Source organism: Leuciscus leuciscus (assembly GCF_965113295.1).
Source record: "Leuciscus leuciscus genome assembly, chromosome: 18".
Classification (NCBI taxonomy): domain Eukaryota; kingdom Metazoa; phylum Chordata; class Actinopteri; order Cypriniformes; family Leuciscidae; genus Leuciscus; species Leuciscus leuciscus.
In genome coordinates, this window is record NC_138742.1 from 18,223,830 (window position 1) to 18,250,251 (window position 26,422).

Below are 26,422 nucleotides of genomic sequence, written 5' to 3' on the forward strand. Positions count from 1 at the left end.
CTCACACACACAAACACTCTTGAATTTATATTGTGCTTTTATTGTCTTCTGCAGCCTTTCATCTATATAAGAGAATAAGAATCCCTCTCTGTGGAAAAGAGAAGAGAGAGTGAAATAGATGCTGTAAATGAAGAAAATAAACAAAGGAAAGAAAGGATGCTGAGAAATTAGACTGTTTGGACCATACTATACACGCCATGAATTGTAAAATGAATGAAAACAAGAGATAGACAGCAAAGTTAAAAACGTTACAACATTACAGCCTTGTTCTCATTCACGAAAAATTACAAAAGGCATTTGCTATCAAAATAATAAGACTCATGCATTCCAGACTCCCAGTGCTGAAACTTGCCTATGTTGTGGAGATCATAATTAAATCATTCCTAAAATATTTTTTTTCCCTGTTTTTCCCCACATACGGTTCAACGACAGACCCTCTGAAAAACTATTTTCCATCTAGAGCCATTGGAGATGTTGAATGTGAAATTTACATATGTATTTGAGTGACCTGAGAAACCTGCTATGTTTCATTAACACATGCACAAGACTCCAATTTCACTCAGCTTGTGCTAGAAAAAGAAAAAAAGATAGGATGAGAGAGAGAGAGAGAGAGAGAGAGAGAGAGAGAGAGAGAGAGAGAGAGAGAAACTAAATAAATTCATGCAGAAAACATTCTGCCAGTGGATATGATTTAAATTCCCCTGATTTTCTTGGCAGCTTTTGAGCAGGTCTCATTTTTTTTTTTTTTTTTTTTAAAGCCTCTTACTTTTTAACTCTTGCCAAATTGAAACTGCATCTGTATTTAAGACGGGTTCTAATTAACAAGTATTTCTCCTCTGCTCTCCGAGCACAGGGGGTGATGTAAATATGCATTTATTTAGTCTTTTGATTTGTCGATGGTGACACATGCCAGCTGACACCGTGCCCGGCGGGCGGCTTAATGCCGCAGTCGTAATAATAGCAGAGACGGCACATAGATTCACTCGCTGACATTCAGGTGCACAAAGTCTAGTCAAAAATCTGCAAAAAAAAAAAAAAACCCGGGAAACGGAGTGAACCAAAACTCAATCTTCTTCCTCTCTCTCTCGCTCTCTTTCTCACCCCCTCTCTCTCACTCATATATTTTTTTTTTTTTTGGCAACCCCTGTGCAGGCTTCTTAAATATAATTCATCCAGTTTAAAGTGGCTGCTGTGCTAATGGGGGAGAGGAGAGAGGTTGGAGTCCCCCCTCCCTTATCTCTAGCAGACAGTTGTCAGGAATCACTGGTGAGGCCTGAGTTTTGCGCGTGGCTCAGGCAGGGAGGCCTGGGGATACGGATCAAAGGGAGTGCTGGTGAGCACTGCTCTGCCTCTGATCCCCCAGTGCTGAAACCCAGCCTATTCGCTCTCCCTTCCTAACATCAAATGCTAGCCAAAGTTCCTTCATTCCAAAACACAAATCTTCCAACTGCAATGGAGAGGCGCAAAAAAAAAAAAAATACCTTTGCCATTTTTCTTTTAATTTTGTTACAAGTGTGTGGATGTATTTGTTTGATAGAGGACTTTTTTCACCCCCGAAATACTCATTTAATACATGCATATCATATTTGGATATTTCTTTGAAAACTTAAAAATAGGCAAAATAAATTAAATGGAATAACACTTAAAACACATGAAGCTAAAAATCATAGCACATTATACATATAAAAAAGTTCACTTGATTCAGGGGCCATTTACACGACACCATTTTCAACAAAAAACGGAAACATTTATATGCATTTTGGCCATTCATACGGTGGCTGAGAGAGCTCAATGCGCTGCAACTGAAGAAAACACATGCAAATAGAAAAACACCCGCAAATTAAGAAAGCATCTTCATCAGTTTTACAACACGTGTTTGCTCCAAATACTCACAACACAACCAAATATAGAAACGCCCTGCAAAAGTTCACAACACAACCAAATACAGAAATGCGCTGCAAATAGCACAGAACTCAACGGAAATGTTTCCAGAGGACCCCACCCCAATAAGTGACGTGCTTATTGCTCGTGAGCATCCCTATGCCCTACTCCCTTCGAAGGGCAGAGCCCTTGGAGTGGGGACTTTGGAGTGAGCAGGGCACTTGTGAGCCATTATGTAGCCGTTTGGAACGCACTTGGTGAAGGGAGCAACAAAAAACAACGTAATTTCCTCATTATTTTCACCTGGGATGTTCCTGACAACGCAGCAATATTGGAGCACCCATGTGTTGTAAAACTGATGAAGATGTTTTTTTAATTTGCATGTGTTTTTCTATTTGCATGTGTTTTCTTCAGTTGCAGCGCGTTGAGCTCTCTCAGCCACCGTACATTCATTTACACGACAACTGGGTTTTGGGGGCATGAAAATGCAAACTTTTGAGAAAGGGTTTCAAAGTGCAAGTTTTTGACAACGATACAGTTATCGTCTTTGTGGAAACCATTAAAATGTGAATTTATCAAAACGGTGACGTCATGTGCATGCGTATTACGCGTTCAGTCTATACCTGTAGGCACATAGTGTTTTGTTACAAAGTGTCATCGCCACCTACTGGCCTGGCAGCAGAATACAACGTTTTTAGTTGTTTTCACTGATCAGTGTGAACAGAGTGTGAAGGAAAAACGTTGCTGTTTTTAGTACATCGTTGTCGTTTAAATACACACTCACTGGAGAAGTGAACAGTATTACTATAATTTTTTTTATATTTTTTACAATTATAGTAGCCTATATTTTTGTTACTGTCTGTTTATGATGAATCACTTATATTGTTTCATTTAACAGTTTTAGTCCCTTTGGAACTAAAAATAATTTATATAATAAAATATAAATATAAATGTTAATAAATATAAAAATCTTGTAAGAGAATAAATATAAAATAAAAAAGACATAAATATGAAAATAAAATAAAAACGTATGAACGATTAAATACAAATATAAAAAGTCTAAAAGAATAAATATAAAATGCAAGCATAAATATAAAATATATTATAATAACATTTAAATGTTTATAAATATACAAATCTTCAAAAAGAATAAACAGAAATTACTAAAATAACAAAGTAGTTTGTTAATTTAGTCAATATTGCACTCAGACATCATAACTAGGGCCTAATGAACCTGACACTAATGTTGCAGAGAGCAATTGCAGTAATGCTCATAATAATAATAATAATAATGAGACACACTAGAAGCTTTACTAGATGACTCGAGTGCCTTGAGGGCTGGCGTTGTTGCTACGAGGCCCAAAACAAAAAGCATGACTGATTATACTGAATGGTTGGTTTTAGTAAAACCTGTTCATTAAAACGGGTGTGTGTTGTATTCCTCTCCAGTTACGACATCTAACGACAACAAAACAAACCTGCACATATCAGACACACCAAAGCAGAACGTCTCCCGTTGTAAAACCCAATCACCCGCCTGCACAAAGCATCTGTTGTAGGAGGAGGAATGACTGTAGTAGTAAAGCAGGCTACAGCTTTATTACCGCATTCATTCCTTCTCCACGTGTCCAATGTTTGGACTGGTCTCAATGTCCACCAGAGGATGAAACACTGAAAAGACATGCATTCAAGGCCATAGAAATCTGTCCATAGCTCTGACCCGGTCCAAAAGCGGGCTTAATGGAGATTAGGTCTGGCATTGCATAATTTTCATCCGAACTAAGCTGCAGTGCTGTTTAATGTGTTTTCCAGAGGTTGCAGTGAGAAAGCGCTCTGGTTCTGCTGGCACATGAGAAGAGTGAGAGCGGGGTGTGCACCTGTTGGTGTTGTGAACCCAGCAGGGTTGCATTTCATTCTGGCACACAGCCATCATAGCACATTTACTGATTCACAGCACATTTTCTCCACTCGATGGAGGCTGTAAAGCAGTCCATCCACACAATTGTCTAAAAATGAGCATACCTCTCACATTTTCACAAACTAAAAGCCAGGCCATTTCTATCATGCAGTGCCTTTTTTAATGTAGTACAATGGATAAAATATTAAACGTACTGATAATAGTGGTATATTTTAAAGCATTTCAACACCGTCTTTGAGTGAATTTTGCCATTTTTGCTACATGACCCCTGCAGGCTTTGTGCTCTAACTTATAAAATGAAAAAAAAAAAGGTAAAATTTTCTAGTTGTTTCTACATATTTTTTTCTCAAAAAAAAAAAAAAATGTTTTAAAAGAAACTGTCTTAATAGTTAATCAGTGTGTAAGTTCCTCACTTTTACTTTGTATCGTATTTGTCTCATGTAATTTCTCCAAATAAAATGTACATGAGAATATTTTGAAAAATGTCAACAAAACAAAACAAGTTTCTGCATAATAAGATTAAACCAGTGGCATGAAATAAATATTTGTTTTATTTCTGCCCATTTCTAAGCATAGGACAGTCATTTTACAAAGGAGTCAGGCACTTCAGAAGTCAGGATACTAAATAAAATAAAACATAAATCAGAAGGAAATTGAGGTAAATGGAAAAGAATAAGCAGGATTATTCTGAAACTGTCAGTTAGATGTGCCTCAAAGAATCAGTGAACCAGCGTCAAAGAAGGGTTTGTCCAGACAAATGAGAGAAGGCCTCTAGAGAATTACACTACTATGACAACAACTTTAGGCTATAAAGCTTTTAAAAATGGCTGATAAGATTTCCCAAGCAAACAAAACCAAACAAAAAGCTCTCTGTGCAATCCCACAATCCTCTACTATTTGACAAGCATTAGAAAAAATTATTGACAACTGTACTCTCAGTATTCAAACTACACATTAGACTCTTCAGAATCTTGCACACACTTGCTTATTTGCATTGATTTGCATGAACTGTCTTCGCTGAAGGCTAAATTAATGTGTTAAAATAAATTAGTCGAGGGGGCTTATAAGTAAAAGAAAGACAGTAGAATAGACAAATGATGGAGAAAATCGTCATGTACAAAAACAAGCTTGTGTTAGGACTGCCATGTGGACTCCCTGTAGCTGAGAAGAATGGGGGGGTTTTGGCTTGTGGGGCACTGGCGGCCCTTTCATGGACATTGAGGCACAGTGTGATGCTTGGGTTGAACTATGATACTCCTGTCAAAAAGAACATTAATTTTTCCTACAATAAGGGCCTGATGGAATAGCCACATGTGACATGTGGAGATGGGTGAGAGGGGCTGGACAAGGGTGGGGAGGTTAGGGGGCTGAGGAGGGGTCAGATGGAGGATGAACCATCTTCATCTTACTGAGAGATTCATACAAAAATTCTTGAAGAAAAATATAATTTTCACAAGTATAATTGCTCTTTTATCCTCTTTAAATCTATAGAAAATTAAATGAGGAAGCAGTGCACCATAATTTGATTAATAAAAAGCAAGGAAATATGCTGTAGCAATAAAATAAATAAAATAAAATAAAATAGTATATTTACTCAGATAGCTATTATATTTATTCAGAATAAAACAAATTACTTACATAATTTAGTGTAAAACAACAGAAAGCTATTATTTTATATTTTATCCATTTCTGGCTGCAAGTACTCCCCCAAAAATGCACAAAAATTCTCCAGCCATGTTCAGTTATTTATGCAGGTTTGCAGCGAGAGCATTAGTACTTAAAGCCCCTCCACCACGATTAACAATCAAACATGCTGAGAAACGCTTATGTTATCCCCAACTCCGCAGTACAAGAGAAAATCTCTTTTTTGTCATCAAATCCCTAATTCTTTCCTCTCTTTTGGAAAAAATGGAGTAATACCAGTTTCCAATCTGCTTTGAGAAATATTTGGTGAGGAGGGGGGAAAATGGCCATAAAACATGTGAACAAGGGGGTAATTGTGGACAAATGCAGTATTGAATTTCATCTTCAACTCCTTACACACCATTTCAATCTTATTTTCTGCCTGTTAGTCAGATCTTCTTGGTTATGGTGGGCAGAACTGCCCACTAATGGTGAATAATTGCTTGTAATATACTCTTCACCAATGATGTGCATCAATAGCAGCCATTTTCCTATTATTTAGCTCAGGGTAGGATCAACCCTGAGCAAAGAGTCTTATTTTTACACGCATTGTTCAAGGTAGCAGTTAACAATGCTATATAATGTCTATAACAAGAACCTTCACACAGAAACACAGTCAAACTGAAACCAAACCTGTCTATTTAAATTCTATGAAACAAACACAAAAAAACGCCACATGCCTTAAATTTAATTTACTGGTTTCCCATTTTATACTTTCCTCTATGGCACACTGAAATTGAATAGGATTCAAAGATGTATCAGAGCCTCACAAGGCAATACTTTTTTTGCTCTGTTCCGGTTAATTAAAACATCTACACTTAGTTAAACATCTGTTAACTCTTGAAAATTACTTCCAGACAATTAAACATACAGATCCATTAGTTTGGTGAGATTATGCTCTTTTCTGAACGAGGCGCAGTGCTGGCAGCTCTTTGACTGCATTTGGGATTTCTTCTCTTTAGGGTATCCTGTATTGTCTGAAACTAATTTTCTTAGAATCAAACAATTAAATCTTTATTCTAATTAGGAGAGTGAGTAAAACAAAGGAATATTAATTAGAAAACATTATCTTATGAACACTTCACGAGCACAAGGGAGGTATCAACAACTAGAAGACGATTTCTCCAAAACATGTCTGCTCAGTACACATGAGACGCATCTAATCACCAAACGAACACGGTAGCGCACAAAGAATATGCTGTTTTATCTTCAGAGAGGTCTCATAACTCCACTTGAAAGACTCCTTGACGTGGCTATAGAGAAGAGTATTTAAACACTGTGGCCAGTGACCCTTACTGACCTGTGGAGATAGTCCATTGCTCACGGGATTCATGTGATTACTGGTCGCTGACTGGCTCATGAAGGTGTCGGTGTAGCTGGAGAAACCGTGGCGGTTGGACGAGAGGCCATAGGCGGAGCCGCTGTCGCTCGAGAGCCCGCCCTGATGCATGGTGGAAGGAGGCAAGGGCTGGGGCCGATGCACTGTGCCACTGACATCTGGATAGAACAGCATATTTAATTAGATCAGAAAACTATTCTCAGGTGCATCATGGGAGCTTTAAATGTATTGCCATTCCTGTGTTAGATAAGTTTGAGTATTAAATAAACATTAAAAATGTAAGGTCAAATTCTTCACAAAGGGCCTGTTTACACCTGGTCACTTCATGCATTTTTACTGACTGGATAGCTATCAAGTTTGTTAAAACTGGTCCATTTACACTCGGCCACAATAAATGCATCTCCGCTAAACGAATATAATCCGATCTTCAGTTCCCGCGCTATATGCAAATTTACGTCAGCGAATGCAACATAAATTAGCTGTATTTTATTCATCAACAGCTAATTTCAAGATCAAGACCGCAGATGGTAAGATAATTCAGTGTCACTATACTTTTGATGAAGATGATTGTGTGTTGAGCTTCTGGATGCGATGCCAAACTTTGAGTTTAATTTGAGGCAGTTTGCGCATCAGCTACTCATCTGAAGCGGGCCTTATGTGTGGTGAGTAGAGCTGTCATATCTGGTTACCGGAGCAGGTAGCCTATAACACGCTCACAAGTTTATTTTTATTTAATTTGGCCATTTTGGGAGGAGTAACATGTACATATGTCTTCAACAACCAGATGCATTTACACTTGCCCAGTTTCACCTGGAATGCATCTCAAACCACCTCCTGTAGTGGTTTGAGTTATCGGATTTAAATCCATTTCAGAGGGCATTTACACTTGGTCTTTTCACAACCTGATAGCTATCTGATCAGAGAAAACGCATGAAGCGGCCAGGTGTAAACGGGCCCAAAAACAATGGTTAGCTTACCTTGTTGTAATGTTGATGAAGGGTAGCTGGACTCAGGAAGCTGGTATGTTGGTAGAGTGCCCATGCCTGTGGGTGGGAATCCTCCAGGTAACAGGTGGTTAAATGCTGCCAGTTGATTAGCTCCAGCTTGTTTACGCCACCTGGCTCGTCTATTGCTGAACCAAACCTAAAATTAAAAAGTAAAAAAAATCAATAATAATAATAAGTGCACTGAATTCTGGACGATATGATAAGCTAATCATTTTCATGTTCGATTACCAATAAATGGGTGATATTATACATTTATTCTACTTGATTTTTTAAAAAAGAATGAAAATTAAAACACTGAAAAATGTAATGGATTGTTTGCTAAAATGGAATTTAGGCACCACAATATTTTCTTTTAAAATATCTAGAAACCAAATCTTATATATATATAGAAGGTTAGAAACCAGGTTATTATTCATTCGTTAACTAAAACTAAAACCATAAAAAAACATTTTCATTATTTGAAAAACAAATAACCATTAACTTAAATAAGATAAAATGTAAATATTAATAATAATTCAGTTAGTTGACAAGGCAACATGTGTCATAAAACATAAGAAATATAGAGACATTTTAAAAACCAATAAAAGCACAAAACGTAATAATTTTTTTTTTTTTTTTATAAAATCTAAATATTAACACAAACTATAATAAATATAAAACTATAATACAGTGTTACTAAAATAACACTGATTAGAAAAAAACTAAAACAAAAGACCTTATATTAGAGTAGGGATATAACAGGGATACATATATTACATTGTTATGCACCTCACTCTGCACCCTCAAGAGGTAACCCGTAAAATGGGTCAAATATTTGTCAAAATCTATTAGTATCCCATTAATTTAGTGCAAAGTTATCTAAACCTAAACATCTTATAATAAATATCCAACAATGACAGAGAATGATGAATTAAACCTAGCTAACATTGGCCGAGAACCAATATGGTGCCAACTAAAAGAAAAAATCTAATGAAAATATCTCTGGATTTGACGTGTTTGAGATATTTAATGAACAAAAAGCCTTTCTTTATAGAAAGAAAAAAAGAAAAGAAAGAAAGTGCCTCTGCCACATTAAGACACATTTTCAAAGTTTCATTCTAATGTGAGTCATTGAAAGGGGGAGCACGGCCAGTAACCTGCACCTCTCTGGGGCCGAGGCGCTGCCCCTGTGTATGCAAAAGAGTGAATGACATTGATCTATGCCTCAGAGGGGCCATTCTTCAGACTTTAATACACTGGCAGTGCAGTTAATCTACTGTTGTTTTTCAAATGGTCCCCTCCATTGTGAGTGGAAGTGAAAGAGGGGGACAATGGCCCTTCAATGAATCGGACCACAAAGAGAGGGCGTCCCTTTTTAAACAGCTCCTCAAGAATGACGCTTTCAGCCCGGGCATTGATCAAGGGGCTGGCATAGACATACTGTATGAGTACACACTCTTTCTCTGCCTCTCTCTTTTATCCTCCCAGGCTGCCCTTCTGTCTTTGTATACAACATGACAAAGAAAGAAAAAAAATTCTGATTATTTTTCATAAAATCTGAAATTCATATGGTAGCTAATGCAGGCATAGAGAGCTGTTCACAGCAATATATTTTTTGATAAATTCAGTTGATTCTCAAAAAGATGTATTTATGGTAACTGGATACAATAAAATGAACCAAATTAAAAAATAAATAAAAATAAAATAAAATAAAACCCCACCCCACCCATAAAAAGCAATAATTTTGTCATTCCTTTAAAAACTTCCTGTTGCATTCCCATATCTAAACAAAAACTAGGAAACACCTTTAAGACTTGGGGAAACACCTATAAGACCTATATAATTATTAACACACCGGGGGACTAATTACACACATGGTTAGCAACTGCTTTGAGTAAACCTGTTCCCAACACCCATCCTTACCTCAACATTAGTCTACTGGAATTTTTCAAGATAGGTTTTCTTTTTCAGTATTAATCAATAAAATCAGTTTAAGTCAAATAAAAGTCAGCAGTACTCAACTATCCCCCATTAGCTGTCCCACACTGCTCCTTCAACAATGCCGTGCATCAATGACCCTTCCCATAAAACCACAAGTCCCGCTGACACAAGCCCCATTACTTTACATGTCTTAGGTTAGGATGGCTTCTGGTATTAGTGAGAACTGGAGAGTTGCACAAGGCATTAGAAAGCGTGTATCTCAGTGTTAGAGGCTAGAGCGCCTGCCGCCCCGCACTCAATGGATCTCCTAAGAGGCTTGCTGCGAGCTGGGGCTTCTGAATGCGCCATTCTGGAACCCGATGGCAAAGGCACCTTGAGCGGGGATTTTCTCTCTGCTGCTCCTTCTAATTCCCCACTCTTCTCATTTCCCTGCTCAAGCCGAGACACAAAGCACACTGCCCAACTGAGATGGCCAACTCATTTCGTATTTCTGAAAGAGTTCAAAATTATTTCCTTAAAAGTGAACGGAGTCACTTGGCAAAACATTTAAGAGAGGAGATTTCTTGGAGTGTGGCTGAAGGAGCTGTTGTCTGATTGCATTCGGTCCGGAGGGAATGGAAGTTGAAAAATTCAATTCAATATACTCTCAATCTCCGAGTGTACAGGGGGAGTGGAAGAGACAAAAGGAAGGGGGGTAAATGGAAGACAAATCTGATTGTGGACTGTGTCACGATTTCACATTCCACATTCGGCCAGCATCTCATGCTCTCATCCAATATCAATCACCCGGGCCACCCTATCAGTTCCTCTTGCTTTCTTTTTCTTTTGCCGTCTCTCTCGGACGACGATGGTTATATGTCTTCCTAGGATTACCGTTTGCCATGCACAGGGCGGTTGGTGGACAGACTGGAAGACGAGGAGTAAAACCTGGATAACGTGATTGAATTTCACAGCAAAAAAGAACATAACAGTGGCTGAGAAGCGTAAAAAAGGCCGACATCAATCTCAGTGCAGGGCTCCATCCAGGGGTTTAGGGAATCTGGATGGGCAGTGGGACAGGATAAAGGGTTGAGACGGGCTGGACTGGGTCCCGAAGGTAACAGTGTGGCAAGACTTTATAAAATGGCACGTCTCTTCAGCAGAAACATCTGCGACTTTTTCAACAATTCAACTTTTACTACACCCAGATGCCTTGGTTGAATTGTAGAAGACTGTTAAGTACATGCACATCCTCTTTCTTCCTTTTGTAATCATAAATATACATACGTATATACATATATTTATTTGATCTATTCATTGAAATCCCACATTTTTTCATTGGTCAGGAGCATAAGAACAGAATTATTGGCTCCAGATTTTGCAAGGATCAATCAAAACGCACGTGATAGGACTCCACATCAGGGGGCTGACACTTGTGCCCTGGAAGTCCAGATTGGATCAAAGGGGGCCGGATTATAGAGGGGAAGTGGAGACATCTTCAAACCTGCTTGTGTGTAACACGTGGAAGGACTAACTCTCCTCACTCCGTGCCTGACAAGTATACACTACCATTCATACACTACCAATTTTTCTTTTTTTATTCTAATAATATTTCACATGATATTTATAAAAAAATATTTTACTGAATTTATCAAATCATTTTTAGCTGTATTTTTATTTTAAAAATCTTGCCGACCTTTTGAACGGTCAAACCTAAGCCATAGTATCTAATTTAATTCATTATTTATAATCAAATATAAAGAGGAAGTTTTCATTGCGATAACGTAGCACGTCTAAGTTCTTCCCTCCATCTGTCGATCCTCCATGAGTTGTCATACACACAACCCCAAACCTGATACTTCAGCACATCACAAAGATTTCATGTCTGAGTTTATAGTGAAATAACTGCCACTGCCTATGAAATTTCCTGTAAATCTCAGATAATTCATCTTGTTTCTTCCTCTGGCCTTACAGATTGCAGTAAACCAGACAGAGAGGCAGCAGTGCAGTGAGACCTGGAAGCACTTATCCCTTTGCTTAGTCAGATATGGATCACTTCCTCTGATTTGTCATACGGAGCAGTAAAACAGTGGAAGCATGAGTAACGTGTCTGTGGTTAAGAATAACCGCAGTGACAGTGCTCAATGAAGACAGATGACATCTAATAGAAAAGCACCAAACACATAAATTAACACCTTTGACATCATTACTGATCCATGTCTGACTTCCTCTCTTTGGCAGCAGGAACACTCCCTCCCTCTCTCCCTGTTTCTCCCTCTCTCTCTCAGACATCTGGATACTGTGTCAGCGCAGCTGCACTCAAGTGGGTTGACACTGAGGCCGCGGGGTCTGCCAAAAGCCAACAGGGTCAGACACCTTCCCCTCCACAAAAGCAATGATCCCAGAGCCCTGGCATCTCCTTGTGAGCTATCGCGAGCCAGAGATCCTCACACATCCTCTGCTTGGCCTCTCAAGAACCAACTGCTGGGCTGTGACAGGGTTGAGAAAACAAAACATGCGCTGTTGGGCCAATATATCAAGGATGTGGTGGTTTCATATGATCTTTGAATGATCTGGACATTCCAGTCAAAATGGTGCAAAAGAGCATTTGAATTCACATTCATGATTGGATTATCAGTTTTTACAAATATAACTCAGGTCTGACATACGCAGGTCAGAAGTGATATAATGTTTATTCACTTGTCTAATTAGCATCAGTCACCATAAACACACAAAAGGGCCAAATGTCCCATGGGGCTCCTTTCAGGGAGAGCTGAATCACTGACATGGCCAACGAGAGATATTCTCTCTACCAAAAAACTTGCCACGAGGCCACTATGGGTCAACTTTTTCCAAAATTGAGTCATTCCTCAATGTTTTAGACCCTTTTTATACCAAATTTTTTTTTGATTGATTTGATTGTTTGGAACACAATTCATAAATCCAAATGCTGCTATTAAAACAATATAAAGCAATATAAAGCGTCTGCAGCTAATCACAGAAAGAGTAAGATATTTGGCAACTTGAAAGGTGGTGACGCCAATTTTGCCAAACGTGGCTGAGAGGGAAAGAGAGAGACAGCTGCATTTCAATTATGCAATGATGTCATTTAGGCAGCTTGCAAAGATCTGACATACAGTGTTAACATATTAAAACATATATTGTATCAATCGAATAACCAAGTCAGACTGACCTTACATGGTATTTCATTATACATTACAACATTAATGTAATGTCCAGAGCATTAGCATTTGAAGGGCACAATCCTGTACCATTGCAGAGGTGAAGCAGGCAGCAGGGGCATGGCGAGCGGTCATATTTTTTACAAGCTCTTGATTGATTAATGTAACTGGTGGAGAAGGGTTCCCAAGAGAGTGTGTGGGATGCTCTCTGATATGCAGCAAATTTTACAAGGAGCGGTGGTGGGCTTGAAAGTGGTGGGAAGAAAAGATCTCAGCCAAAAGCTGAAGTGAGAAATCCATCAGGAATGCACTCTCGCTCTTTTTATCCCCCTCCCTTTGCTCCCAACAGCTGCTGCCATAACTCTACTGTATTTTCCCCCTCTCATTGTTTCAACTATCCACATGGTTGACAAGCTGTCAGGACCAGTGGTGGGAGGAGCCAAAGTTCAATGCACTTTTATCCCTCAGATCATCTTCAAAAAAGTAGTTTTGTAATTTTGTCTACAAGTGTTTAGGTTCCTCTGACGTGTATTTTTTTTAATATTTCTATAAATAGAAAAATTCAAGAGTTCAAAAAGTTTTCCATCAAAAGGTGCAAAGGTATAAGTTGTAATGGAAGAAGCAAAATATCTTTTCATCCATATCGTGACGTATATCAGAGTGAAACGGGTCATCAAAAAGAAAAGAAATGTAGGGCAGGACATGGTTCAATTCATCAGTCGGATGGGAGCACATGTGAATTTGAACTTACAGTTAATTGCAAGAAAAAGGCGGAGTTTACGCAAACTAAATGATTGGAGAGGTTCAGCAAACATCACTAGAGAAGTCTGTTGTTTCACTGGAGGATCGAGTTATGACATTTTGAAGCAAAAAATTTAACGAAACATGCAAGGATGAATCGTTCACACTAAGATCAATTACATGCATTTAGAAAATAGATCAGGTGAATTTTCCCTTCATGCCAACTTTAACAGACATAGTGCCATGTTAGCCACCTGATTGTGTTTCTCTCTGATGTGGCTGACAGGAAGAGGCCCGCTGTGTTTTTTAGCACTTTCTTTGAGATGAGCAGTTGCATTGTTACACGCATCATCAATCAGAGAACCTTAGTCCAACAGATCCAGTGACACTTTAGAGCTCTATAGACCTCAGAGCACATAGCTGAACTCTTACTGAGCTCTCATTGTGCCATCTACATCTCCAACTGAGAGCATCAGTCTTATGAGTACCATATTAAACTTCATAGATGAGCACAATTAAATGGATAATACACCCAAAAGAATTACAATTCTTTCAGCTACTCACCCTTGTGTCATTCTAATGACTTTCTTTTTTTAAAAGTAGATATTTCAAAACTAAATGGACAACATTGGACCCCATTGACTTTGATTGTATGTATGCTTTCATGGTCACCATGATTTTGCCAAGTAAGATTTTTGTTGATCCTGGACCAACATTCCTTTCAGAAAATGTACCCCTACCCCTAAGCTTAAACTTAACCATAACTTATCCCTAAAATCAGAGGGAAATGATAGGTAAATAACACTGATGTAGAAGCATCTAACCCTGGTTGTAAACCTAAACTAGACATAAACTGTAAACTTGTCCCCTCATATCTGACTGGTTAATTGGAATGATATTAATCCTGGCATAACAGACGTAGGCCAGTAAGAGCTGTGCGTGTAAACCTCACTCCCCTGGCCTCAAGTGGCGCACCAGCGGCAAGAGACTGCGGTCTATTGCGTCCTTGTTAGCGCACCCGCCTCCCACGCCAGAGACCCCGGTTTGAATCCTGGGCAGGTAGAGTAGGACCGGTGACATTTGGTGCCATGACACGGATGGGAGTGAGGTTTAGGGGGGTGAGTGTAACAAACGTAGGCCAGTAAGGGTTGTGCACGTGTAACCAGTGGCTCGCAACACCAGTTACAAACACTTTAGTTCTGCATTGTGTAGCTTGTGGAGTTGTTGGACACGGGACAGCAGACAGCAGTTTCTCTGGATCTTTTATTCCCTCTCCCATGCAAGTACAATACAAAAAGGCCAGAAAAAGAGGAGCCCAAAACAAACTCTCCCATTCAGTTACAATGCAAAAGGGAAGAGGCGGAGACAGACCAGGGAGTTATGTTGATTCTTGACATCACATCAATTAAAGGGGAAAGCACTAATTTCGATCAGGCAGCTACATCAGGTATATGTAAATGAACAATTTTGTGTGATTTCAACTAAACAATACATGCAATTAACAGTATAATTTCTATACCCATTACTTGAACATGTTGCACTTGGTGAAAATTACCATGTGGGTCATACATGTTTGGAATGACATGAGGGTGAGTAAATTATTTCATTTTAGGTGAACTATCCCTTTAAGTTTTGTATACAGAATGACGATAATGGCTCTTGATTCAATAAAACACATTTTGAACTGCATTTCAGTCAAACCATGTGTATCTCTAGCTCTAGACACTAATTTAGTATTTGATAGTGTCATACCTGTACTCTGGCCTCGGTGAGCTTGGTTCTCTGGGCTAGTTCCTCTCTGGTGTAGATGTCTGGGTAGTGTGTCCTTTCGAAGGCCTTCTCCAGTTCTTCCAGCTGCTCAGCTGTGAAAGTGGTCCGACTGCGCCTCTGCTTCCTCTTCAGGGGCAGGTCCGGTTCAGACTCCACTTCCGAGCCTTCGTCCATTCGACCTATCAGAGAGGATAGAGAACGAAAGAACTGAGTGCGATGTGAACGCCACTATAGGAGTATAAGGCATCCACTTTCCATAGAGATGCACTTCCCAGAAAGCTCTCTGCTCATGAACACTGTCATGATCATACTAATTTTGATGTGTGAATGAATGTAGACCCCCCCAAAAAAGAAACAGATGGATGGCGGTATGGTGAAATGTAATGGATTCATGTGGCTTTCAAGCGAATATTATTTCAATGCACAGCTATTTATATAAGCGAAGCTCTTGTAAATACAATCCCACATCACTGCGCATCCCAGTTCGCCCCGAGGCCATAGAGGGAAAAGGGGGGAGTTAATCTCCACAGACCACCTTAGCGATCCTTGTACCGGTATTCTGTGCTAAAAATGAAACAAAACTGGCACTTTGCAAATAATTCAAGTATACGATTGAGAACATTTCATTAAATGCCATCCGCAATATATTCTTGCAGTCTTTAAAATACGAGCGGTGGATTATCTGTCAAATGCAGCCATGTCAACTATAGCATTTCTGTTTAGTGGTTAGCTGGAGAAAAGATGCATGAGAAACAATAAGCCCAAATCTGATCTAATGCAAACCAGAGGTGTGTGGGTGGCAATTCAAGCTGAGTAGCTTAGTGATGAAACAAAAATGACACATTAGCTCATCCGTGCTGTGCAAAACAGTGACCTTTATACAGGTGTGTGAATTTCATTGCTAACTTTTTTGCAGCAGGCATTAATATTAATAGGTCTAGATTGATAAGTATGCTGGCAAAAAAAAAAAATTACTACAACAGAGTTTCCTTCATCCCATTCTTTAGTCACATCAAGACCATTTCCACATATAACAGGGAAGATCTTACAGCCTGTTTTTATCATTTCATTTGAGTTGATTCCTTATTTATTTCCAGTTTGGCTGGCACTGGGCTGATCCTTGAAAATCCCTTCAGCAGCATTGGGGGCCTAGCTCGGCAGACACTGGCCTTAATCCAGGCCATGACTTCCCGCTAAATTGAAGCAATTCTACATTAGTGATGGCTGAACCCTGGCTTCTTATTGGCTAATGCTGGTGTGGGCTTCCAAGACTGGCCCCTCTGAATATGGTCGATTATATAGGAGTCGAGTGGGCTGTGCTCTGCCTTTCCTTATACGTTAGGGATGTTTTTTTGCCCAAATAATAGCAATTCATCTAAATTAATCTGATATTGATTTGTACAAATTTGAAAAAAATCTCTTAAAATGAACATTTGATATTCATTGAACTGTTTCAATATACAAAAGGTTCTTTATAGTGGAAAAGGGTTCTTCAGATTATTAAATTCTTTACACTAAGAAAAAAAAATGTTTTAAGAACTGTTCCGTGAAAGGTTCTTTGGGGTACTGAAAATTGCTATTCTATGGCTGAAATTTTCTACTTTATAGCATTAGCAGAATGAGTATTCCTTAAAAAATTTTTTTACAAAATGGACATTATAACTGAAATGAATCTGGAATTTAATTGAATCAGGAAATCTATATCAAAGCCCAGCCCTACACAATTTAACAGTGAGCTTCAAAACATATATTTTACACCCTAAACATTCGCTTTTTACCAGGGTCATTGGAAAGACTCACTACAGTAAGAACTGGTTTTTCAGGTGAAACACAAGAGGGATTTGAGAAGTAATTCAATGACAGTAAAACTTTTAGATGACATCAGATCTGTTCATTCTGATTCTACACCATAGGGCACCTTGAGGCAAGTTAGAGAAATATAAATTCTTACAAAAATTCCTAATGTTTGAAAAATTTAAAATTTGGTTTTATTCATTTAACCAAAAAAGGTTTTTTTATTCCCCAGATATGAGTTCAAATGATTCTGAATGATTTAACATTTCTACATTTTTATATGAAAAATTTCATGTTTTTTCTTTGCCAGTGTCACCCGACATTGGTTTGGTTACAACAACAAATGCTAACCAAGGGCAACACCAGATTACAGAACGAATATGTTTGCAAGTCACTATATTTTGTTTGTTGGACGATTGGACAGAAAGTCCCAAAAATAGCCTCCAAACAAAAGCCCATCAATGAAAGAGTCATCAAAGTGGCTTCGACTCCAGGCCAGCTCTGTCTTTTAATTAAACAAGGAATTATGGGATTACAGGGAGGTTCTCATTACAGGCCACTTGAGGAGTCCTCTGGTAGATGTCTTTTTGTCTCCCAGAGCTCACGCTCAGGAATTCTCGACGGATTACACATGGCCGTAGGACATGAGGCCGCATTAATTAAATCAATTCCTTTGCCTTTTCTTTTAAGATTCATTTTGCCAGCATTCTCCCCTCATCCAAACACTCAGCTAAAAACATACTCAAGTATACATATATATTGGAACTCATGTTCTTTAAATCCCTTTGTTGGTTTTAGAGAAATTGTGACAAAGTGATTTGGTTTTGACTCGCCATGACGACCACTTAAGGCTGGTGCAGTGATCTATTCTGATTGTTTTTTCCAAAAGGTAGCCACCACTTCTTTGAAGACACAACATGGTATTTATTTTTCTTCCCTACATGCTGCTAGCACACCACTAGTAACTACCCATAAATAAAAACCATCATGCCCTTTCAAACCTGCATTTCTTTTCTTCTATGGACCACAAAAGAAGAAATTGTGAAGAATGTTTTTGTCCATGCAATGAAAGTCAATGGGGTCCAAAACAAAACTGCCATATAGACAACAACAACAACAACAACAAAAAATATATATATATCTTAATTTAATTTCAACAGATGAAAAAGTCATGAGGGTGAATAAATAATCCAGTGAACAATCCCTCTACTTGTGGTAGAAAATCAAACCTGACTACCGTTTAAAAGTTTGGGGAAAATATTTTTATTGAACTTTTATTCAGAATGGAATTCAATTGATCAAGAGTGACAGCAAAGACGTTTAGCTTACAAAGGACTTCTACTTCAATCACATTCTTTTGAACTTTCAATTCGTCAAATTATAAACAGCACAACTGTTTTCAACATTGTTAAGAAATGTTTCGTGAGCAACAAATCAGCCTTTTACAATGATTTCTAAATAGTGTATATCCAGCCACAATTGCCAAAGAAAATTTGTTTCGAGACAAGCCATCAGTTTCTCGGTTTCCCCACATTTTTACCTTCAGACAGATGAATGAAAATCAGGGGGACAAATCTAAGAAACCCAATTTGAAAGTCTACAATCTTGATGCAGTGGTCCCTGCATGACTGATGACTATGTATTCTGCCACATCTCATTCTGCCCTTGTCACAACAATTACTATGTCATTTAGCTGCCATAACAGAAAACCCACAAGCTGCTCCTCAGCCAGCCCTGCAGAGACAGATAAAACCAGAATAAGTTTGACAGCACTCTCCTGCTAAAGGTCAGCATCTATCGCTCTCCTACTCATAGTATAATGAGGACAGGATTATGGAAATGAAACAGACGCTGATGCAGATATGCGTCTAAACCTGGACCTCATCTTTGTCTCTGCGAGATCCCGCGATTGACATGCTGGGTCCCATCACACGAATAAGACCATGGCAAGTACCCAGATCTGTCGAATGTGCTGCGGCATAAATATAACGGAGTATGAAACATTTTGTCTCAGATGGCCTGGAGCAGACAGCAGTGAAAGCTTTTGAATAAAAGGTAAATAGAGCAAATACTGGGTTTTAAAAATAAAAAGAGCGCTTTGGCCAAACCACTAATCGGAAAAGAACAGGAACATTTAATTACAATAAGACGACACTCTTAAATCTATTAAAAAGTTGAAGGACTGCTGATAAAATGTTTTTATCTTAAAATGTGGGCTTAATTAAAAATTCCCTGTGAATATTACTCCTTTATCCATGTAGTCCTCCAGGGTTCCCAGGATATTGTTCAACTCAATATGTTTCAAGCAAAAGGATGCAAAAACACGGCATGATTTTCGAACCGAACAAGATAATCTGACAGCAAATGAGCGAATGTTTTCATTCAAACAAGCTCTGACAAGAACCCAAATCCTATTATTTTCCGAACTTAAAATTGTCTCTTTGCATCCCTTCAGTTATTAAGAGTGAACGTGCCCCATGGGATCAACCTGATTTGAAGCACTTACACATCAAAGGCAGTTAATCAGAGGAGAATTGGCCTAATATATCTTGAATAAGAATTCGATTAAAAGCCGTTTGGTGAAACTGAACCAGAAGAGTGGCTGTAACACTTTCAAACTGATTCACGTAGATTTGCTTCATACAGCCAACCTGACTGAGCTTTTTTGTTGACAGCTGGGCATAAAACTCCCCGAGAGGCTACACGGCGGACAGTGATTAACCGCTACGGGTGAGGAGTGACTAAGGCCAAAGAGAAGTCATGACCACCCAACATAAGCCTTCAGACCACTTCCATCACCGATGAGCCTGTGAGCAGATGGGATATTCATCATCACGGCCACACTCAGACCTCTTTCTCCTCTCTGTTGTCTTTTTATTTTCATTCCCTCGTTCTCGCTCTCTCTCGCCCTAACCTTTCCTGCCACATTCTCTGTGTAAAGAACTAAAGGGCCTCGGGTAAAGTGTTCGTCCACAGCTGCACATTCCACTAAGCTTAGCATGGTAGCACACATTTACACATTTGTCTTCATCAGAGTTGGCTCTCAAAACAATATTGTACTCAGGTTGGTCCGGTATTTCTGAGGCACACAACTGGCCTCCTTGTTTCAGACACATATGTACTCATCTTTGAGAGTCCAACTGGGTAAATCACACCAATGATTGTCCAATTTATTTCAAAATTATTACACGTATACATTCATATGTGGATCTATTTACAACTGCTGTTTCATTCAAACTGTCATCCAAACATATCTGCACTTTCGGACTATATGAATAAAATACTGTATAGATATATTCTTGCTGCCGCTTACACATTCATTTGCTCTTGCTTCCAAACAATCTCTGCGATTTAAGGTTATAAAAACCATAACCTACTAAAGAAATTGTCTGTGGTGTTTGCCAATCTCCACAATGCAAGGAGGTTCTAGGTAGTTACCATTAGTGATACAGCTACATTTTGATAACCAAAAAACAATTTCACTGCAACACCAAAAAATGATTTTCTGTTTAGCCGAAATCATTGATCGAAACAGTGATCAATGACACGTTACACGACTATATCAGTGTCTATTTCGTACACACAACATGGACTACAAGTAAACATGTTAGCAGAGTAGATGCATTACACAGTGACCAAAAATTATGATTAATAATTATTATAATAAGTAACTAAAATATCGAGAGGCGGCTCATTGCTTAAAAATTGTACTACAACTGGTTTATCATCTTTAAACACTACACCCTGAACAGCATAAGGAGTACAATAACCCAATCACCCACATTTAAATAGAGAAAATGTATTTCCAGTTTTTGGCTAGAGCCGAAACGTTTGTCAACTTTATCTCCTGTCTATAATAAAAGATTTTTAGAGTGCAGACTGTTTTTGCAGTTTTTTGGTGCAATTTTGGTGTATTCATTTTGCTGTAAGTTGGTTGCTATGTGGTATACTTACTGGCCCAAGTCAAAAGATGCCATCCCATAGTCTCTATGATATTGTGGGCCATACATATGACTGAGGACCCTTCTTCAGTGTCAGTCAAAGGGATTGTTTTCACTGCCTTATTGTCCAATAATCATAATCATTTGATGAATCATTTATGTTTGCAGCACAGTGTAGGATAAGTTATGTGCCACAGTTTAATACCTATATGGTTAAGAATTTACATAGTAAAATGAGCAAAGGTAAAGTAATGGTGATGTTACTAATTCATTTGGGTTATTCCAAAGATGAATCAAATCAAATACATTACAATGCTGAAAGACTGATGATGGTCAAACTTAATAGCATTTATTATTCAACACTAAAAACTATAATACCGTTAACCGTAATGAATACAGTTTTTTTTTTTTTTACTGAATGCTACAAAACCAAAACACAATAGTCCTGCTCAGTTCAGATTTGCTTTCTGCGTCACATTCATTAATTTCGTTCCATGGAATAAAAGAGGGAAAGCGGCGTAATTTTGGCTCCCACAACAAACAATTAGCCCTCTTTTCTTTTTTTAGCATTCAAAAACATTTGAGAGAAAGAGAGGGAAGATGTGAAGGAGAGGTGATGGGTGATGCTCTTTTATAGGTCCTGTCATGTGTATGAAGGCTCAGTGGGCTTTTTGTCCAGCATGCCTGTGTGAGAGTGTGCTCACCTTAAACAACAGAGAGACTCGGGGGCCTCCGTGGCCTTTCAGGCCCAATAGAAGACGCACCTTAGGGGGCCATTTAAGCCTGAAAAGAGGCCTGACAACCCTGTGCAGCTCTGAGGGCATCAATAAATGCTGACATATTGACTCTCTGTGCCCAAGCGCCACTGGAAAATGCTGCCTGAATATGAATCCATTTAGGAGCAGGGAAAAGGGGGTGGCAGTGCAGAGAGACAGCGAGAGGGAGACTCTAAGGATGGCTTGTGTCTCTTGGGTTTTGAACGTTCTGGAATGTGGTGACTGAAAGGGAGTTTTGACAATGAAACTATAACTATTGACAGATAGGATAAAGAATGTGGAACATGGAATATGTTAGGATAATAAGACCTACTTTGGATATCATGCTAAAGAAATCATGTTTTGCTTTAGTTATCAGATCCACACAGAACATCAATGTGAAGATCACATCTGTTCTGCTGTATTTCGCTACACTGCTATTTAAGAACAACTCTGAAATGGTTCTTAAAATATCTTTAGGCAATTGGGAGGCAGGGGGGTGTTCTTTATAGATATGTGCAGTGCTGTCAATTTGGTGGGAAGTGCTGACTTAACTTGGTCAATGGAAGCCGGAGAGAGCTCTAATTTAGTTTCTAGCTGCGAGAAACTGAAAGGCAGGTGTCCGTTTACTTCCCATTTCATTCTTTCTTTTTCATATTGAGTTTTCATTTCCCGGGATTGAGATCCCGCTAATTGAGGTCAAAAGCAATCAGCACCGTGGAACTTAATCAAATATCTAAAAGGTGAGAAAGATGACAAAATCAGCCATTTAAACTACCGTGCCTATAGCTTATTAAACTACAGTGTGTGTGTGTGTGTGTGTGTGTGTGTGTGTGTGTGTGTGTGTGTGTGTGTGTGTGTGTGTGTGTGTGTGTGTGTGTGTGTGTGTGTGTGTGTGTGTGTGTGTGTGTGTGTGTGTGTGTCTGTGTCAGAGAGGCCTGAAAAATGAGCATATTCATCCTTCCGCACATTTCAGTTGGAACAGGAATCTGTACACCATGTAAGACTGCCCCAAATGATACATTATAAGCAGAAAATTAATTTACTCATCTTCATATTGTTTCAAACTGAAAAAAAAAAGTGGTGTAGGATTTACTTTAAAACAATTTTCACCCAGAAATTGCTAGTAAATACCCACAAATAATTACAAAGAAATGGCAAGTACAGTAAATTAATCTTGAAATTGAAGTAGAAAGACTGCAATAGTATTTTCTTGTAAAACGTACTCTAATAATCTTCACTTTATTCTCAAGTTCAACAAATATATATATTTTATATATATTCATTTTTGTCCGTACAATAAAAGTTAATGTGGTACAATGTCATTTTGGGCCCATTTTCTAAAAAGAAAGTCATACAGGTGGAATGACATGAGAGTGAATCAATTAATTTTCTGTTTTTGAGTGAACAATCCCTAATTCCCCAGTCATAAATATGAGAACCAGCTCTGACACAAAATGCCATTGTTAATATCCATTGGCCTCAGATAAAAGTTTCCTTGCATTAGTGCAATAAAGTAAATTTGCAGAAAACTTTATGCTTCTCCATGTGAGGCCTTCCCTGTAAATACTTACAGTAAAACTGCAGCTGAACTTAATTCCATCCTCACAAAGATGTGTGTGTTATCATGGCTTTATGTCTTAGCAAACTACCATTTATTAAATGCAAAGCCTTCATCCGCTTTTCCCACAGCGGTGGCGTGTGTCTCTTCTTGAGATAAAACAGTTGCATAAACAAAAAAAAATGCTGAATGTCAATTTTACCACTGACTTAGCTTATGGGAAATAAATCTTAATATATCAATGTGAGCTTTAAGTGGACAGCCTAGGGCTTAAATACAAATGCCAAAAGTGAAAATAAATAATAATAAAAAGGCATAATCATATTTCCTAAAGAAAAGCAAATAAATAGTCAGAGATGAAGAAAAAGTGATTTGAAATGCATCTATATATTGCATCTTAAAGAAGAGGTAAGCTTTTCTTTGAGCGTTCTGTCAAAACACAGACCCTATAACATAAATGAGGGGCTCTGATGTCTTTACGTGCAAACCCGCTAAATACAATTCAATGGGGGGCCATAATAACTCAACGCTGCACCCAGAACAGTTTTGAAATGACAAATCTCATATCAAGAGATGCAAAAAACTGTGAGCAGTACTTGCTTTTGTATACTGCAGGGTGAGAGAAAAAAGTCCATGTGGAAAGAGTAGCCTGAAGAAAAACTGACAATGGCTGCATAAATAAGCCCATTAGTTAAAAATGTACGACAAGTGCCTTGTCTGAAGCCAGCATGGGGAGAGGGGAGCGGGCTAGACTCCCTCACAGCTGCCCGGCCCCTCTGCTGCTCTCACACTGCCCAGCACATTCACCATTTAAGTTGGTGGAAAAATCTGAGCAAATTTCTGATTTGCAACACTCTAGGAACATGTTTATTGTCTTTGTGTGAGTGCAAAACACACATATAAATAAAGCTAATGAAGAATCTCGGGGTGAAGCCGCTAAAGAGCATAAAATGAGAAATTTTATGGCCATAAGTAGCGTGGGCTGACGCTGATTTTTAAGCCATTGGACCATGTGGTTCGGCACTAATCACAGGACTGATGCAGCGCAATTGCCCTCCTCACTTAATTACTGTTACCTATAAAATGGGCCATGCTTCTTTAACTGGACAGATTTCTAAGGGTTTTTTTTGTTACCAGAACATATTATTATGGAAGTGCCAACAGTTATTCGTAATCATGGTCTTTAGATTTAAAATCTAACTTCCACCATGAGAATTGTAAGGTTAAAAGATCTTTTAAAGGGCTTTACATAACACCGTTTTCAACTAAAAACTGAAAACTTTTCATCTGTTTTGGCCGTTCATTTACATAACAGCGTCATTTTGGGGGCCTGAAAACGCAAACTTTTGAAAACGGGGTTCAAAGTGCACGTTTTTGAAAATTATTCAGTTATCGTTTCTGTGTAAACTACAAAAACATGAATTTTTCAAAACGGTGAAGCAATGCGCAATTCATATTACGTGTTCACTATAGACCTTATGTAGCCCCGCCCCTTTGATGCGCTCATTGTCTTTTGACTTCCGGTCTGTATTTTCACAGCGATTTTGCGTGTTTATTAATGAACGGCTCATTTCAAAATCTTCCCGGTCGACTGACATTTGTTTCTACTGACATGAAGTCATCTGCTTTAAACATTACAGTCCTCATTATAACTTTCGTTAACTTTGCATTAAGTAAATCCACTTCAAAAGCTAATTACTCCTGGACAGCAATGCCATAGAAATATACAGAGCAACCGCAAAAACGGAAGTTAAAAGACAATATTCTAAAGATGGGGGCGCCCTCGTTTCTCTGGTGCATAAGGTCTACGCGCATAGCTCTTTACAAAGTGGCACCACCACCTACTGGCCTAGCATGCATAATACAGCGTTTTTAGTCGTTTTCGCGAATCCGTGCGAGTACGCGAATACGCGAAAAATGCGAAGGAAAACCTTTTCCATTTTAAGTGCATAGCTATCATGTAAATGTACCCTTATATTACTGTACTGACTTTTTATCTTGTGCCAGACTGAATAACATGCTGTGAACAATCATAGTTAAGATCAAGTGACTAAATTATTGCTCAAGACTAAAACAACAATCAAATCAACAGTTTTATATTATTATAGTGCATATACTGTTATATTTTCACAAAAGATGTAATTTCATCCCAGAGAGATTCATCAACTTGTTAGCAGATACAGCTATTAAATTATACTGATTTAAACAAAGTGCTGCAATGAAGGAATTAAATCAGTTTTCAGTATCAATCCCTTACAAACATAGCATCTTATCCACAAAAACAACTGTAATGAGGAAAACACATAAATCACTTGTTTGTACACATCGCTCTGTTTCTGAAATACTTGTTTCTGGAGCTGGCATTGTGAAAGCCATTCTCGAAGTATTCTTATTTTTTAGCCAAAACTAAATTGCTTTGATTCATGTCTAAACAGAGTCAACATTGTGGACCGGAGGAGAATGCAATTATACTTCTCGTGCCAGACAGAAAGCAATGCATGCTTCCTCGGCTTTCACTGGCCTCTTTATGGGTCCTCAAAAAATAACTCAATATAGACATGATATGTTGTTTGTGTAAAGGGACAAGTAAACAAGGCCGCTTGAAAACAACACAGAGAAGACAACCAGAGGGTGTGAATGAATGCTATTGTATAAAACAAAGAAGTTACAGAAAGAAAAAAAGTTTCTGGCCCTATATTTGTTTTCAACATCAAACTGCCTCAACCTGATCTGTAAACTCACAGCTGAAATGCACATCACAATAAACTCAAAATAAAGACAAACATTGCCAATAATCTAAGCCATTAAATAAATAAATGTTGTGTCTCATGCTCTTTTAATTGCAAACAAGCATTTGAAAATAAAGCAATAAAATCTATTAAATGATTTGGTAAAATGTAGATTCCTAATTCATTCAAACAGTGCTATTTAACCAGATATGGCATTAAAGT

At 38.4% G+C, this 26,422-nt stretch overlaps 1 protein-coding gene across 3 annotated transcripts in view; it reads right to left on the reverse strand.

Moving 5' to 3' along the window:
- pax7b (paired box 7b) overlaps window positions 1–26,422 on the reverse strand; it is a 54,534-nt gene that overhangs the window by 18,384 nt on the left and 9,728 nt on the right. For all 3 annotated transcript variants that reach the window (XM_082145341.1, XM_082145342.1, XM_082145340.1), the window contains 3 exons: window positions 15,403–15,599; window positions 7,799–7,964; window positions 6,783–6,979 (listed from right to left, as the gene is read on the reverse strand). In XM_082145341.1, coding sequence (XP_082001467.1) covers window positions 6,783–6,979; window positions 7,799–7,964; window positions 15,403–15,599 — 560 coding nt within the window. The remainder of the gene's footprint in view (window positions 1–6,782; window positions 6,980–7,798; window positions 7,965–15,402; window positions 15,600–26,422) is intronic.